General features: G+C 35.7%; 3 protein-coding genes across 3 annotated transcripts; 1 reads left to right on the top strand and 2 right to left on the bottom strand.

Annotated features, from left to right (window-relative positions):
• Nucleotides 1-768: 768 nt before the first annotated feature.
• Nucleotides 769-6,880, bottom strand: LOC134261025 (uncharacterized). The gene is made up of 8 exons (XM_062743516.1): nucleotides 6,695-6,880; nucleotides 6,395-6,602; nucleotides 6,114-6,202; nucleotides 5,449-5,735; nucleotides 4,627-4,973; nucleotides 3,543-3,655; nucleotides 1,360-1,471; nucleotides 769-1,160 (listed from the first exon to the last, which is right to left on the bottom strand). Exons 1-8 carry the CDS (start codon nucleotides 6,878-6,880, stop codon nucleotides 769-771), a joined length of 1,734 nt encoding a protein of 577 aa, XP_062599500.1.
• LOC134261024 (uncharacterized) lies at nucleotides 6,485-9,845 on the bottom strand. Its single transcript, XM_062743515.1, has 2 exons — nucleotides 8,265-9,845; nucleotides 6,485-6,602 (listed from the first exon to the last, which is right to left on the bottom strand). The coding sequence occupies exon 1, from the start codon at nucleotides 9,614-9,616 to the stop codon at nucleotides 8,270-8,272; it is 1,347 nt and encodes a 448-aa protein (XP_062599499.1). The 5' UTR covers nucleotides 9,617-9,845; the 3' UTR covers nucleotides 6,485-6,602; nucleotides 8,265-8,269.
• Nucleotides 9,846-15,369: 5,524 nt separating this feature from the next.
• LOC134261023 (putative nuclease HARBI1) lies at nucleotides 15,370-17,358 on the top strand (the record flags this gene model as incomplete). The annotated part of the gene is made up of 5 exons (XM_062743514.1): nucleotides 15,370-15,802; nucleotides 16,248-16,360; nucleotides 16,648-16,759; nucleotides 16,862-17,051; nucleotides 17,220-17,358. Coding segments are annotated over exons 1-5 (987 nt in total), but the record flags the coding sequence as incomplete, so codon positions are not given.
• Nucleotides 17,359-18,055: the final 697 nt, after the last annotated feature.

Raw genomic sequence — 18,055 nt, 5'->3', positions numbered from 1 at the left:
TATATGTCAATTATTTTTTTAAGGATGTTTAAATGCTTTTGTATTAATCATCCTGTTGAGGAATTTTGCGTCTCCTGCCAAGACGCCTTTGGGTGGGTGGATCCAATCTCTGATTGGATTGTGGCTGTTTGTTATTTTGTTTTCCCAACTTTTTTGATGACAGGCAGCAGTTTAGAGCATTTTGTATATGTCTTCCAAACTTATGATGTTTATAAGGGGGTCAACTTGAAATGCATGTATATTGTACCTTGTGAAAGATTACAGGGTTTGAATTATTATTCTAGTCTGGTTGACCCCCCTTTTGCCGGTCAGAAATATGTTCAAAACAAACAAAAGTGTTACGTAGCGCTCAAATTTACTCATTTTTTTTTTAAATTTTACATCATTCTATTTTAACAGAATTTGAGACGGATAGGGATCAGCAGGTAGCATCCACCTCAACATGCAGCGAGTTTCAGCGATCTTCAGACACGAGTACTTCAGTGCCACCTCCTTGCTCTAATAAAGAAAACAAAAAGGAACAGAGTTTAATAAATCTACAGAAAGATCTTCTAAAGACAGAAAAGAGAAAGTTAGAGTTGGAAATGGAGCTAATGCGTTTGAAGAAAAAGAAGATTTCGGAAGAAGTTGAAGTTTTGGGTTTAGAAAAAGAGAAGCTGAAAGAAGAAATAATGTTATTGAAGTTGAAAAAGAATTAAACGTATACTCTTATAAATGCAAATAAATCATCAATGAAATTATATATTATCTTTTTTAATATTTACGTATTCAGTGGCCAAAAAACACATTGGCAATGTGATCTCTAACGTGTTTTCCTTCGTGTTGCCCTCCTACTGCAGGCAGCGCCACCTCGTCGATTAGTTGCCCTTGTGCAGCTGGTATCACATCTATAATGTCTTGTCTTTCTATCCCAATATTGTGAAGAACTGTGCAGGCTACGATGACGGCGCATGCTCTGTCGGGCTCCACCCGTAAACCTGTCTGTAGACAAGGAAACCTTCTCTTTAGAATCCCAAACGCTTGTTCAATAACCACTCTCGTGCGACATAAAGAAGTATTAAACTTCTCCTGCGCTCTGGTACTGGGGGTCAAATAAGGAACCATAAGATACCTCTTGAGGGCATATCCTGAATCTCCCAATATAATACCATTTCGCGCACCTGAAAGCATAAAAATTCTATGTTCTGAACAGAATTTAAGAAAATTATCCAGTTAACTTAAAAAATACAGCACTTTAGAATGCCCTTTTGAATATCTCGCAAACTCAATTTATATGTTAATGTATGGCTGGATATTTTACGAGATTATTCTAACTTTTGAAATTTGTTATATAAGATTTTTTTTTTATTTATGCCTTACCAGTTTCGAAGAGTCTAGCAAGAGACGATTCTCTAAACACACGGGAATCATGGACACTACCCGGCCATTTTGCAACGCAGTTTACAAATCTAAACGAGGCATCACAGGCCATCTGAAAGAAAGTAATATTAACAATTCTTTTCCGTCAGTGTTTTTTTTTTTTGGGGGGGGGGGGGGGTATAAATTGGTGCTTGATATCTAAGCACCCCTCCCCTTAAGGCTTATCACACGATAATAAGTGATGTGTACATTTGTGACGTGTGATCACGGGCGTACTTTTTTTCAACTTTATTATATAGAAATTTAAAATCAAAGGTAAATTTATTTAAGAGTAAATAAATTCTTAAAGGTACTTGGACACAGAATTGAAGTTATTATTTTTGCTATAATATTACGACTTATATATTTTAATAGCATTTCACACAAAAATTAATTAAAAATCTTATTTCATATACAGGGTGTCCCAAAACATATGTTACACTTTTAAACCGTTATAAAAATTTAATGCCTCAAGTTACATTAATGAAATTTAGAATGTAAACTAAAATTATTATAATTTTTTTTGTCAAGCATACATTTTTTTTACAGTTTCCTTATTAATCATAAATATTTTTTCTTTAGAATAACATACATCATTTTACAGCATGTTCCAAATTACGTCCCTTGGAATTAACATTGTTTGAACACGATTTCCTAAGATTTTATTTACCAAGTTTTTAATGTAACATTCTATCAGTTTAGAGGTTTTTCCACATTAAAATTAGGTTTCACCAAACACAAGAATTTAAGATTCTCTTTAACAACATTGTCAAAATGGAAGTGGGCTTCATCGGAAAACGATGCATCTGTTAATTTTCAGAGTCAGGTCTAATTAAAATCAAATGGGCAAACTCTAAACAACCTCTAATTTCTGTCTCTTTCAAATGCTGCATTAAATTATCTTATGAGAAATCAGTTTTAAATTTAATTCGAGTATTGTATATGAACGCTAGCTTTACCAAAGGTGCTATCTTGTTCATACAGGACCCGTCTAAGGTATTTTTTAAAATAAAGTTTCAGTAGAGTTATAACTCTTTTAATGGTATTAATGTTCGGGCACTCCTTGGTCTTCTAATACCAGAATTAAGTCATGAGTACATTAATGGTGCCTTTAACTTCAAACTTCCTCACAAATCTGTAAATTAGCATTCTGTTGGGCACTTTCATTACAGGATGTTGTTTTCTCAGGGTTTTAATGACTAAAGTAGCAGATTTACACCTATATTAAATTTTGACAGTTTCTATCAGCTGTTCACATGAAGGTTCCATATTAAAAATATGATGACGTCATTTAGACATCATAATTACCTTAATTTTTAACAGAATTTCATGAAAGTTTGTCAAATAAAATGTATGCTAATACACTAGATGTTGACAAAATATCTTCGTGAATGCTTGTGGTTTGATAAAGTTATAGATGATTAAAAGTGTAACATATGTTTTGGGACACCCTGTAAAAGATATTAATATTTCAAATTTTTTGGCGGGTTTGATTGACACATCCTTGCACTTTCACAAATTAATTTTATTCTTAATCCTTAGGAAAAGTGGCAATCTCGTTGTGTATAAATGAAAAATATCAAATACTATAATCCAGAAATTTCAGAGTAGACATGTTTGAAAGCAAAACAAACACACAATATATGGTCAGTCCGTGCAGTTGTGGTAAGCAGACTGTGACGATATAGAACGCACCCGGTGAATTCTAAACATAAACAAAAACAGAACCCCTGCCCTGTTTACAAAAACTGTGTACATAACACGAGTGTGCTCGATTTGCTAAACCATGTACGCAACTCTTAGTTCGGAATGACGATACTTGTGAAGGAGTTTTGCTCTCTAACATCTCTACTCTGAATAAAATTATTTTTCTGGATAAAAGTTTTAATATTTCTCATTAATACACAACAAGATTGCCACTTTTCCTAAGGATTAAGAATACGGTTAAAATTTGGGAAAGTGCAAGCATGTGTCAATCAAACCCGCCGAGAAAATTGAAGTTTTAATAACTTTTAAATGAAATAAGATTTTTAATTAATTTTTGTGTGAAATGCTACTAAAATATATATGTCGTAATATTATAGAGAAAATATTGACTTCAAATTTGTGTCCAAGTACCTTTAATGCAAGGTATTAATTATTACCTGAACGTTAATCGCATAGTAGCCCTTTCTACATACAAACTCTGCCTCATTCTGTTTGGGACACTGGATTCTGATCAGTGTTCCATCAACATAGCATACCACGTTTGGAAAACCTTGAGAGTGAGAGAGAGAGAGAGAGAGAGAGAGAGAGAGAGAGAGAGAGAGAGAGAGAGAGAGAGAGAAAAGAAAAAGCTTTTATCTCATAAATTATTTATTGTAATTTATAGGAAAATAATTAAGTCCGAATTCTAGATATCGAAAGAAAACCTAATATAGTAAGGGGGGGCTGTAGTTTCTTATACAGTAAATTTTCCTAAAGATGCTGGTTGCCTTATCCTTCATCGCTTTTTTCTTTCTGTAAATCAAGCACTTGCAAATTCTGCGGTTTGATGCCAAATTTTTTTTTCTTTGCTTGTCATGGGGGAGGGGGTTGACTCCTTTTGAATACCTTGCTCCGGGCCTGTAATAAATATCGAGCGCATGTCGATCTATTTGTGGTTGTGTTAAAATTGTTAGAAAGTGGACATGGGGCAATGAGAGGTTATTATTTTATTTAGTTCAGTAAAATATTTTTTTAAATGATATACATGTAATATATAGGGGGTATAGCGTGTATAGGTTCATTTTTTTGTAGTATACAGAGGATATATTATAACCGTCAAATTGTACACCCAAACAGTATTAACAATCGTAAATAAACAAATAAGCACAAACACAAAAAACAGTTCTATTAAATATTAAATAAAATTTTATCTATAAATGATAGTGTCAAAAGAGTGTGTAAGAGGTTAAGTTACATGTACCGGCGGGATTCTGCATGAATTACATTACGACTTATTGAATTTGCTTCAATATTTTATTTTGTAAAAGTTTTTCCAAATAAAATTGATTTTAAAACAGATATGTTATAAAAATTATGGAAGTATCGCGCCATTGGCACGCCTTACTTTTGAGGGAAAAAATAAACGAGTTACCTCCCTTGTGTTTACTACAAGTTAAGTCATGTACTCTCGTTGAATGGGGAGAAAGGTGGTCGTACTGTTTTATTTACTGTTGTTATTTGGATATCGTATATGCAACTTACCTGCCAACTGATAAAATTTGGTCCGAATTAGCGGAAAATCATTCTGAGAGGGAAACTTGATGAATCGTGGTGTTAGAGCACTTAAAAGGGAAGTAACCGCTCGGACTGCCCGTCCTACAGCCGATTTGGAAACAGAAAGGGAATCGCCGATGAGTTGATAGAAAGATCCTGTTGCAAAGAAGCGCAAAGCAACTAGAACTTGCAACAGAGGTGGTAAGGGACAGCTTCTCCGTGTCTGGTGGACAAGGCCTTCAGCTATCAACCCGCAGATGTAAAATATCGTGGCGGATCTAAAGCGATACCGCTGAAAAATTTCATCCTCAGACAGTGATTCCATTGGATTGGTTCTGTCGTGTACAATTTAAAAATTAAACGATACTTACCAAGTAGAAGTTTGATTGTAATTCTCCGAAGTATACGTCAGTGTTAGAGATCAGGTGAGATTGCAAAGCAACTCCCAGAATTCAATCTTTAAAGATGTTGTGACCACAAAACAAAACTCTCAATACTGGGTGGGTGCGGTGTGGCACCTGATCTCTAATACTGACGTATACTTCGGAGAATTACAATCAAACTTCTACTTGGTAAGTATCGTTTAATTTTTAAATTCTCCATCAGCATACGTCAGTATCGAGATCATGTGAGAGATTTAAAGCGTGGTCACGACATTTTATTAAGCAATTAGTCAATTTAGCAATATGTCTTAATATTGCAGAAACCATTGACAATATGTAAAATTTACCAAATTTATTACAGTAATCATTAGTCAAAACATGTTAAGTTTTATCATCAGTTACTGAAGAGAATTTTGATAAAACTGACAGTCCAAAGTTATCACATTGAACAGTTTTGTTATAAAACTTTTGAAATGTTCCCGAATTAGACCATCCTGCAGCATTCATGATGCTGGTGAGCGACAGTCCCATAGACTTAGCGGCACTTGTTGCAGCAGAACGTGTGCTATGTGCACTGAAAATGTTTGTGTCAATTCCAGCTTCTGTCATCACTCGTTTGATCCATCGTGCTATGATTTGACTGGTTACAGCATTATGCGGTTTTCTAACCATTAATAATAATTTGGTGGTATCTCCTCTAATATCTGCTGTTTTCTTTAAATAAAGTTTCAACAGAGAATATACACACAGAGAAGGACATTCTGAAAATTTTCTTAACACTAAAGGCTCAACTTGAAAAGATGGTCTTGTTTGTTTGAGTAACACATTAAACCTAAATACTACACACTCATCATTTATGTACATATCTTCAATATCTAAAGAAGCTAACGACTGACAACGTTGTCCTGACACCAAAGCTAGTAACATAGTTAACTTAAATGTCACATATTGAAAAGCCAAAGTCTCATTTTCTAACAATTTAAGGTATTCTAACACTATATTTACATCCCAAGTAATTCCATATTTTGGCAAACAAGGTTTAATGTTAAATACACCTCTCAAAAATCTTTTAACTAATGGATGCTGACCTACAGGCATGTTATCTACAATAATAAATCCTGACAGAGCTGATCGAGCTGTGTTTATGGCACTGTAACCACAACCCTCTGTCATCAGCGATGCTAAAAAATCTAACACATTAGAAATGTTTGGTATACAACTATTACACTGTACTTCATTTGAATACTGAAACCACTTCTTTATGTACACATTGTATTGTTTACATGTGGAGCCTCTCCATGATTTCATAAGTACTGAAATTGATCTTTCCGATAAATCGAGTTTCTGGAAATTTTCCCTGAAACATGGCACACCATCAGATGAAGTTTTCTTGCCAGAGGATGGACTTTTGTAGGATTGTTTTTCAGCTGCAGCATCGTTTTGGATGGTTTCAGAACAAGTGGTGGTTTCACACACATTCTCAAGATGATTGGATACCAATTCTGTGTGTCCCATAGAGGTGTGACCAGCAGGCCTTCGGCTTTGTCCATCAGGATTTTTTGGCATACCCGGTCGATAATGCTAAATGGAGGAAAAGCATACAAAGACAAATTAGTCCAAGAAATTGTAAAAGCATCAACAAAAGATGCGCCAGGTTCATTTCTCCAACTCACAAATTGTTCTAACTGTTTGTTAAGTCGAGATGCAAACAGATCAATATGTGGTTTGAAATATACACAAGTTAAAGTCTTAAAAAGTTTTCCGTTCAACATCCATTCTGTTTCATCTCGAATCATCCTACTCTCCCTATCTGCCACTACATTTTCAACACCTGGTAAATGAACAGCTGTTAACCACATATTATTTTTATGCACTAACACCCATATTTCTCTGCATGGCTTTATAGTTACATGCAGTGGATTTTGTACCACCCATATTGTTAATATATGCTACAGTGGTAGAATTATCACAATAAATTTTCACATGTTTATTACACAATTTAGCAAGAAAACTTTGTAAGCCTAGCAAAACTGCATGTAATTCCAAATAGTTAATGTTAGGCAAGTACTGTTTTTCTTCTATGGACCAATGTCCTCCTGTAGAAACGCCACTGTATTCTGCCCCCCAACCTATTCCTGATGCATCAGTAGTAAGTGTTTCACTAATACACATTTGTCGAATGGGAGCTTTGATACCACTATTTATTTGTATTGACCACCATTCTAAATCTTGAAGTGCCTCTGTTGATAATGTCATTTTTGAATCAAAATTTCCCTTGTTACATTTAAGGGCTATGGCCTTTTCTCTCTCAAGTATTTTAGTGTATAACATTCCCAAAGGAATTGCTACCGAGGACGAAATAAGAACTCCTACTAGTTCCGCAACTTGTCTAATTGAGTATGATTTCTTTGAACAAAAATTTTTATAAAGATTGTTAAATTTCTTTATCTTCTCTGGAGTGAGGCTGATTGTCATTGATTTAGAATTCAAAACAAATCCTAAGAACACAAGTTCATGTGTAGGTACAACCACAGATTTTTCCTTATTGATTTTAAAACCTAATTGTTCAAAGAGTTCTTTTGTATCTTGAATATTTTTTAAACACTGTTCATATGTTTCTCCTTGTAAATAGGAATCGTCAATGTATGCAACTGACACATGTCCTTTAGATCTGAGTGAAGCATACACAGGCTTTAGGAGTTTTGTAAAAAGCCTGGGTGCACTTGAAAGGCCATTTGGTAAACAAGTGTACTGATACAGGGTTCCTTTCCATATGAATCTTAAATATTTTCTGTCGGAGAAAGCTACATTCACAGTATAATATGCATCACTTAGGTCCACAGAACCCATATAACATCTAGGTTGAATTAATCTTAAAGCTGAACACAGTCTTTCCATTTTAAAATGAGCATACTCAATGTTTTCATTTAGTTGTTTTAAGTTCAAAATAACTCGATAGTTACCATCCTTTTTTGGACGTAAAAACACAGTCGAGATATATTCACCTGCAGAGTGTGAAGCTATCTCCACTACCCCTTTAGCCATTAGCTTTGATAACTGATTGTCTAAAGCAACTGCCTCTGCAGCATTAAGTTTAGTTTCTCTCACTGAATATTGAACAGGTAAAGAAGTGAACTCTAATGAATATCCTTTGACAGCATCAAGGATGTATCTATCTTGTGTAATAGATTTCCACACAGGTAGAAAATGGCTAATTCGCCCAGCATGTTGAATGTCACCTACCTTCTCTACTTCTGGTGGGACGCAGATTTCTTCGTGTAGCTTTTCTTTGTGTCGTGATTGTTGTGGTGGTAGTTCCTGCTGTAATTCCCCAGCTGGTAGTGCTGGGGTCCTCTCCCTAAAAAATTTGTTTTAGCTCTTTCTTTGAACTTTAGGCGAGGATTGAATTTCATTCTCGTTTTGGAGCTTTTGTCTTCATACGCTACCTTGTTTGCCATTTTGTTATGTTCAGTAATGTTTTTCATTTTGTCAACCACATCATCACCAAACAAGTATGCTGTAATTTCAGTCTGACTTGTGCACAGTTTCTTATATTCTTGTTTCATGTTGTTTTTAATACACGCTTTTCTGTGCAAAGAAATCTCAGTATTAGCAGAGGCCAACATGGCCACGCCATCGAGTAGATCTTTTGCAGCTTTGTTTTTGTCAAAGTCATTGTTAGGTTTCAGCAAACTATCTACCACTTTGATCACCGGACCAAGTCCTTTTAATAAGGTTTTCTGAATTTTATGTACCTTAACATCCGTCGATCTCGTAGTTTCGTTCATGCAGTAATTCCACACAAAATCATTCACTCGAGGAAATTCCAACTTACAGTTCTCAGGTCGTAAATGCTTATCAAATAAGTCATTTTTCTTCGAATCCTCGAGTTTGTTAACTAACAACTTATTAACTAAGTCTGCCAATTTAGTAGCAACACCATCTGACGTTTTTTCCTCTACAATATAGTTGGAAACCGCAAACAGATGATTCAGATCTTCCTCATGTTTATCCGAGCCGCCATTTTTGTTTCCTTCTACGTCACATCCGCCCAAGTCTGAAGGCCCCGCCTCCTTTTGACTGACAGCGGGTAATTTTCCACGCGCGGTCGACTCTGACTCGCTGCTGATCTTAGCCTTTTTTGGCGCATTTTCTGTAACGTTTTCAGACTTTCTTTTGGCTGAATTTTTTACCAAATCCGAATCACTCTCATCTGTCGACTCTGCTTCCACATAAATCATATTGTTAATTGCATCCAAAGATTTTTTCATGGCAAGCATCGCCAGATTTTGGTCGACCATGAATTTCTTAAACATAGTCTCTGTCACAAATTCAGTGTTGTTAACACGATCTTGTTTCTCATGAGTCTCTTGCGTAATTACGCACCTTGCGCTAGTCCCCAGAGAATCATCGTCTCCCCACTTATGGGTATCTTGCGACGAATGTTCATTATTAAGTGCATCTCGCTTACGAGATTTCATTGCACCTTTATGTACATCTTGCTCATGATGCGTGTCTGACTGTTCTGTAGACATCACTTGTGTAAGAAAATCCCCCAAAATGGCGTCGGAGCCTGAGGGACGCTCCTCGTCCATTATTGAACTTCGTCAATATGTAACTGCACAGTTCAAATAACCGTTTGAATTTACCGCAAATGTTCCGCACTAATTCACTGTCCAACTAAATCGTAAAATATACTATAAATATCACAAAATAAGGTTAAATCCAAATAAAATATAGAGCGTAAAATTCCACGACTGATCGAATCTGGGTCAAACTTCGCATTGAATTCTGGGAGTTGCTTTGCAATCTCACATGATCTCGATACTGACGTATGCTGATGGAGAATTCGTCTTGGAATTCTCATAATATTCCATAGGAGCACTCTTCTGGTGGCCATTTTGGACTTGAGTTGATGTCTGAGACAGCTTTTTACTAGACTCAGCATTTTTGAGAAAAACTCAAGAAAAAACTCTAACTGAGTAAGACTCTAGTTTCGTGGCACACTTTATTGAGTTCAACTCAGCGAGTCGAGAAAAAAACTCAGATTTGAGTAAAATACAGCCCTTGAGTTTGACTCAAGACGTTCGTGGCCCCGGGGCCTGGATTCACTTCAGAAAAAGTGTATATAGTCATGCCTGAGACAACCAAAAACATTTGTCTATAGACCAGCACAAGTCAACAAATTACATGTGTATATGGTCCTACACAAGTCAACAGAAATGTGTGTCATTATGCAGTTCCATGCAGGTCCTGCAAGACTTATAAATACATCACATGTGCATATGGTCCTGCACAAATCAAGAAAACATGAGTGCATATGGTCCTGCACAAGTCAGCAAAACAGATCACATGTGTATATGGTCCTACACAATCAACAAAAATGTATGTCATTCACTACCATGCAGGTCCTGCCCAAATCAACAAACACAAGTGCATATGGTCCTGCACAATTCAGCCTATTACATGTGTATATGGTCCTACACAAGTCAACAAAATTTGTATGTCATTATGTAATACCATTCAGATCTTGCACAAATCAACAAACACAAGTGCATTATTGTGCATATGGTCCTGCACAATCCAATAAAATACATGTGTATATGGTCCTACACAAATCAACAAACACAAGTGCAGTACTGTGCATATGGTCCTGCACAATCCAATAAAATACATGTGTATATGGTCCTACACAAATCAACAAACACAAGTGCAGTACTGTGCATATGGTCCTGCACAATCCAATAAAATACATGTGTATATGGTCCTACACAAGTCAACAAACACAAGAGCATCTGGTCCTGCACATATTTTCCCTGCACAGTTCAACAAAATTCATGTGTATATGGTCCTACACAAGTAACCAAAATATGTGTGCATAGGGACCTGCGTGAGTCAACAACTTGCATGTGCATATATTGTCCTGCACAAGACAGCAAAAACAAAATACATGTGCATATGGTCCTGCACAAGTGACTAAGTCAACAAAATACAAGTGCGTATGGTTGTGTACAAGTAAACAAAACAAAATTTATGTGAATTTGCCATAATTATGTATGGTTCTGCATGAGTTGACAAAATACATGTGAACATAATTCTGCCCAGATCAACAAAATACGTGTGAATATAATTCTGCCCAGATCAACAAAATGCATGTGCATATAATCTTTCATGAGTTTAAAGCCTGAAAAGGTAATACATGTGCACATGGTCTTGTACAAGTCAACAAAATACATATGCATATTGTTCTGCACATGTCCACAAAATATGCGTATATGTTCCTACAAGACTCAACCAAATAAATGTGCATGTGTCAGTGAAATAAATGTGAATATGGTCCTTCACAATCATAAAATACAACATAACGTGTAAATCAGTGGTGGGTTTGCATGGTAAACATAAGTAGTGTATGTGGACCTCACTTCTACACTAATTCTCAGTAAAAGGTCACCTCAAACTATGGTGTACAACCTTAGCAACAATACTATATCAGCATTAAATTATGTTAATCATTCTACATATATACAAGCTGTGCCTATGACCTGCACAGTTTATGTGATAAATGTGTATGTGGTCCCACGTACACTATGTCTTGATTCAACAATTGAAAATTTGAATCATACATAATAAGATTTGTGCACCCATATAATTACAATATTTTACCAACATCACATAGGCAACTAACTCCAAACAAAATTTTTGGCACCGTGAACAACATATAAGTAAACTTGAGTAAGATCATTCATTGTTCAAACTCTTAAGAGGAAAAGCAGGATTTGTTACCAAGTATGATACCTGTATTGGTAAAAATATTGCAAAATTATATAAGGAACCCAAAAACTTGAGCCTTTAATTATGAACTAGCTAACTTAGTTTTATGGATAACACATGACTTCATCAGAAGTACTATACTATACTGGCCTGTTTTATACTGGGAATGCAGGAGTGTCAAGTGAATACTACATCAGCATCAATGGAGATCTCATAACTTGTAAAAAGGTAACACTCGTCACTGCTGAGCTGTTTATATTCGCTCATCAATATCTGGTTTGTGTAGATGATTCTGACATTCAAGTCATTGAAGAAGCGAAGGGTTTCCACTGTAACAAACAGGTTCTTATTCCCCGGCCAAGGTGAATGTAAGAAGCAAAACTGTCTTGTGATATTTTGGATGGACAGTTAATAAAAATGATGTTATCACATAGATGCACATTTTCAAAGCTCGGCAAATTGCAAATCACCGTAAATAGGAAAAAGTTCCTAAAGGAATGAAGTTACCGGTGTGATTGATAAAATCTCCAGGCTTGATCATGGTGTTAGAATTAACGATGTAGGTGAATCACTGACGGCCAGTTGCAAAAACCTCCCAGGAACAAGTCTATACACTGTCAGGTCTATAATATTATTGTTTACAGCAGAGACATACAGCGAAGGGTCTATGTTTACAGCTGACATAGTTCATGTAAGAGTTTTCGGGATCTCGAGCCCGACATTATTTACTACATATTTTACACCACTGTAGATACACTGACACTGTTTATCGATCGTTAACCAAAGGACAAGTGCACTTAAGCAATACTTAATGGGCCCTTTTTATGAGCCATTTTAATTTAGAATGTATTACTAAATCGTTCTCTTTTGGTAATAGTTTGATACTAGTGGATATTTCTAATTAAAAAAACATGTTAAGTATCATTTAAATCAGCATGGATTTGAAACAGTTGAATATTTTTGAATGCCTATATGGATACCCTAAATCCGGAAAAGTCGTACCGAACCTTCTTTTAGTTTCGTTTATGTAAATCAAGGGGAATAGATATTTAAATCGACACTTGAACAAACTGATGGTGGATCATAGTCGGGCGCGTTTGCGGAATATTACTTCGTGTGCCAAACATGTTTTTAAAAATATTGAATCAAGTTGTGTAGTTGCCTGTAGCTATAATGATTTAACTAAGAAATTGGTACTCTTGCATTTGAAAAGTTACAATTACAGTTTCATTAAAAAGGAGTGTTTCGTTGGCTTTCAATACCTGTTTCATTGTCTTGCATGAAGGTTAAAAATGTTTGATACTTTTATCAACGACACTAAACTCTCTTTACCCTCCGGTGTTCTTAAAAACAAAAACTTACAAGTATCTCTACGCGGCACGATATTGACTTTCTGATACAAAACCTGCCTATGTTTACCAGTGAGCACATTTGAGGAATGTTTACCTGGGTAGAACTCACGTGACTATCAGTATTTTAAATAATTTATTCCACATGTGGGTTCAACATGGGTCATACAGGTAAATAGCTATCACTTGCTATAGGAAAAACACTGTACTTTTTATACATTTTTAATATTTTAAGTACCAGCCTAATCGTGTGCAAATTTCATACTTTCACACAAGTTTTACAAATGTATTATGCGTCTTTTGTCATTCGCACAAGTTTGCACAACGTTAGGCTCATAGTTAACAAAAGCTTTGAAATGAATGACCGTTCTCGATTTACTATAGAAAATCACAAATGTCGGCTGACCCCTACTACTTTGTATAGTTTTGTTCTTTGTATATTCGTGGATTTCAGTGGTAAAATTTGCTGAATCTTATGGTTTAGATATGAATTGATTATTTGAGATGAAAATTTTTGCTTAATTTGATTGTTTATTTTTTCACATTTTACCGGGGCCCATAAGTGCACTCGTTCTTTACTTCAATTGACCATATTATTCCCCAGACGACTCGTAGTAATAGAATATCCATGTAAAAATCACATGTAAATTATTTTGGTCGTCCTGAGTTGTGAACCCATCAGCATGCTAAATGCCCGGATGTAAACTTTACAAGGCCGATTTCGTAACAAAAACTCACTTTACAGACGTTTTTCTGTAAATAACAAGCAGATCACATCGTCCGAAATCTTCAAAATGGTATCACAACAAAAGCTGTAAGATTTTCTGTGGGAAATATGGTATAAATTCGAAAAATTCAGCAGTTCAATAAACCATGCTTTCTCTTTTGGTAAACGGATCAATAATGATCACGTGATGGATAAGAGCTTTGCTGATTGGTTGAACCCATATTTAGATGTAGGAAAAGGGGTAAAATTAGTTCAATAAAAGAACCGAATAGCTGCTTAGTATAAAGCTATGTACAATACAGATACTGTTATATAATAACATAATAAAACAAGAACATGTCACATAAATGAAATTATTTGCAATAATCACTATTTTGTTTATACTTCTGCAAAAGTACATCTGTCTTAGAATTATATAAGTCGTGTCACTATTCATAAGTTCGCACCAAACGCCAGGAGTAAATCCTCGTGCCTTTTCTTTGGAATGTTCTATTAAATAGGTGTGATAGTTTCAAAGAAATATAAAAGATAATAATAAATAGATCAGTGTAACAACCAGTAGCTGAATAACACTTTCCTAAATCCATGCATTATTAACTATTTTTTTACGCATACGAAGAATTTTCACGAAATCTGCGAACAAATCCAGCTCGCGGATATTTATCGTCGCGAACCAGTCCTTCGCTGTGCCATATGTTAATTCATGAAAATATCGTGATAGTATGTAGGACAGTGATGAGCGAGTGTGGCATGTAGTACAGTGAATGTTCTCAAATTTAAGAAATTATGTTACTTTTTCTTCTCAAGCTTATTCGTTATTGACATTCAAGTATAATCAATGATCACCTTTAACTGTGGTTTTGAGTACAGCAAAAAATTACCATCTTGTATTGGAGTGGTATATGCAAATGAGGTACAACAATTAGAGTAATTTGCCCTTTACTGAATATCAATTCATGTAGATGATGTTCTACCGTTGTTTGTTTTAAACTTTTACGAATGAAGAGATTTGATTTCTTTATTTCTGCAGGTGATAGAATAAGAAATTTTGGTAACACAATCAACAATCTAAATGGAATGTGTTTTAGTACTAGGGATAGGGACAACGACGAAGCTTCTATCCAATGCGCTGTTGATTTTGGAATAGGTGGGTGGTAGTACAAAAGGTGCCATGAAGCCTTTCTAAACGGGCCCTGGGCCTCACAAAACTGGAAAAAGCCTTGGGACCCCCCAATTAGTAATGGGGCCAGTATAACAGGGACGTTGATGATGGTCAGAAGAGTCTAAGAAAATCGGTTATAGATTCCATAAATCCGCCACCAAAAGTAGTTGAGTATAAAACTCAGCCTCAACTCTGACAAAATCCTCAAACCCATAATCTCAGCCTCAAGTCACCGCCACCAAATATTTGAGTACATATTCAAGTCAAAAATTTGATTACGTACTCAAATTATTTGAGGTAGATCTTGACCTTTCTCATGTAAATACTCAAGCAATACAAATGGCTGCTCACAGACGACATAAACGGCGCCGCCGGAGACAAGTGCGACATATTCGTAGAATTTCAAAAAGAGTAATACGAGACCGAATGAATCCATTAGAGATATATTCTAAGGATGAGATTTTTGATAGGTATAGGTTTAGACCACCAACTATCCTATATATTTTGGACAAAATCAGTCCAGCAATTATGCATAATACAACGAAGAACAGCGCCTTACCTCCAATCCTGCAGATTCTCACCTGCCTGAGGTTCCTAGCAACGGGGGCGTTTCACAGACTGGTCGGGGACAGCATTGGCGTGTCTGAAACAACTACTGGAAGATGTTGTCGATCAGTCTGTGATGCTATAGTTCATTTGCTGGCAGATTGTATCACCTTCCCCAAGGGTAACCGTGTCAGAGAAACAAAACAACAGTTTTTGAAAATAGCAGGTAAAAAAAAACGCATCTTTCCAATGAAATCAAATTATCAATGTCCTTTTCATTTTTCGTCTGCATTCTACTTTCGGTTTTGTTTTCCAAAGAAAGACAACTCCAATGAACAGACAACTCGTACAAGTTTACTACCTAGGCTTAGGTGCCTGTTATGAGTTCGTACTCTTTAGATTGCATGATAAGTCAAATAATAAGAAATATCTACTCAAATAACTTTAAAATAAGTTTTTTTTTCATATGGACGGCACAGACTTTTATGGTTTGAAAACATTCAACATGTTAGAGATACTTATAGAACTACACAAACGGTTACGGTTTACGTAGTTTCATTCATGTGTCAGAAGAAAAAAATATATACCTTTTTATTTATTTTTTTAAAATCCGAAAAAAATGAGTTAGACTTATCATGCATGCTTTGATTTAATTTGATCTTTTCTTATAGGATTTCCAAACGTTTTAGGGTGTGTTGATGGCACATTTATTGGAATTATTGCCCCTAATGACAACGAACCTGATTATGTCAATCGTAAAGGTTTTCATTCGTTGAACGTACAGGTATATTTTTTGCGATGTTTAAAAAAAATGAGCACGGATTTTAGACTTTTTTTAGAGTGAGAATTAACCATTCAAGAAAAGAAATTGTCCAAATCCTACTTGTTAAATAAAGAGAAGGGGGTTCAAAGTCGCTTCATTAATCTTATTACTGTAAATCACGGGGGGTTGCCCCCATCGATTCTGTGCATGTTGATGTTGTCGATTAATTAACGCACATTTTAAAAATCAAGTAGCCTCAATGTTATCCTTGTAAAATTTTGTTTCGTTTTTTATTAAATTTTTTAAAGGCTGTTTACGATGCCAACTTCAGAATTACAAGTATTTGTGCGAAATGGCCTGGCAGCGTTCATGACAGCCGAATATGGCGCGAATCTGCATTGTGTCAGAAATTTGAGAATGGTACAGTACTTGTTTTGCAATCACTTTCCTATCATTTCAAAAACACAAACCAATAAATTATTTGCATTTTTTAGAGTGTGATTCTGTATTACATCTTAATAGGTGAATATAACGGATTTCTACTCGGAGATTCTGGTTATCCGTGTAAAAGGTATCTCATGACACCGTTTCTGAACCCTTCTACTGTCCCACAACAGAGATTCAATGCATCACTTTGTAAAACAAGGGTACTAGTAGAACAAACGTTTGGAATTTTGAAGCGCAGATTTTCGTGCCTACAAGGGGTACTAAGGTATTTGGCATTTGAAAAAAAAAAAAGAATAATTTAAAAAACTTGATAAAAGAGATCGTTGAACTTAATCAGTATTTTGCATTCAATTATTTCATTTTGTCAGTAGCGACAAAGAATAAATCAACAGCCGTTAATTGGAGAAATAATCTGTAATTCATTCTATATCAGGACAGACCCACGTCAAGCTACGAGATACATCGTTGCTTGTGCAATATTGCACAACATTGGAATAGACAGGGGTGATATCGTGGATTGTAGACAAGATGAAGTTCAACTGCTTGGTGGAAACGACAATGCATTACATGTAGTTGGTGATAGATTAAACATGCGCAATCACATAGTAGATACGTATTTCACTTAAGTAAGATATTTTATTACCTATACAAAACTCGCAAAGGGGTACCTGTGCGAAACGAAATAGAAACCGTCAAACGAAACGAACTGAAGCGAAAAGGAATCAAAACGAAACGAAACAAAATTAACAAAATGTTTCCCTAGTAGTAGTATAAGCAGCCTAGATGGCGAGTTCAACTGAGTGCACTTTTTATGCAAATGAGGTCAAAAATACTGGATTCTGATTGGCTGAGCCTCTGGGTGGGTCAAGGGAGTGCAGCCCCTGGGGGGATAGGTGGGTCAAGGGAGTGCAGATTAGGGGGTTCTAAGGATAGCCGGGTCAATTCAGTACATATGTTGCATCATCTTTTTAGATCTATTGCATCATCTTTTTGATACTTGTTGCATCATCTTTTGATATCTATTGCATCATCTTTTTTTACTTGTTGCATCATCTTTTTAATACTTATTGCATCATCTTTTTTGATACCTGTTGCATCATCTTATTATACCTGTTGCATAATCTTGCAAAAATAGGTTGGACTTATCTTTCTGTAAACTATCTAGTCAGCCAGCTTACCTATGCATTGTGACGTCATAAACTTGGCAGCGACGTCATGTTAGTCCTTCACAAGCCGCGATGGCTGCTTATTTTGACACAATAACACAGA

This window comes from Saccostrea cucullata, unplaced genomic scaffold (assembly GCF_032062105.1).
Source record: "Saccostrea cucullata isolate Sc308-1 unplaced genomic scaffold, CSIRO_AGI_Scuc_v1 ctg19921, whole genome shotgun sequence".
Classification (NCBI taxonomy): Eukaryota; Metazoa; Mollusca; class Bivalvia; order Ostreida; family Ostreidae; genus Saccostrea; species Saccostrea cuccullata.
This window is presented reverse-complemented; position numbering and strand designations above follow the sequence as displayed.

Bases quoted from the DNA above. Each gene is read 5' to 3' on its own strand.
- LOC134261025 (XM_062743516.1), bottom strand. From the start codon at position 6,880: ATGTGGTTAACAGCTGTTCATTTACCAGGTGTTGAAAATGTAGTGGCA. The intron at 6,603-6,694 runs GTGAGTTGGAGA...TCCTCCATTTAG, and splicing joins ACAAACAGTTAGAACAATTT to CATTATCGACCGGGTATGCC. The intron at 5,736-6,113 runs GTAGGTCAGCAT...CTTTATTTAAAG, and splicing joins TTATTGTAGATAACATGCCT to AAAACAGCAGATATTAGAGG.
- LOC134261024 (XM_062743515.1), bottom strand. From the start codon at position 9,616: ATGGACGAGGAGCGTCCCTCAGGCTCCGACGCCATTTTGGGGGATTTT.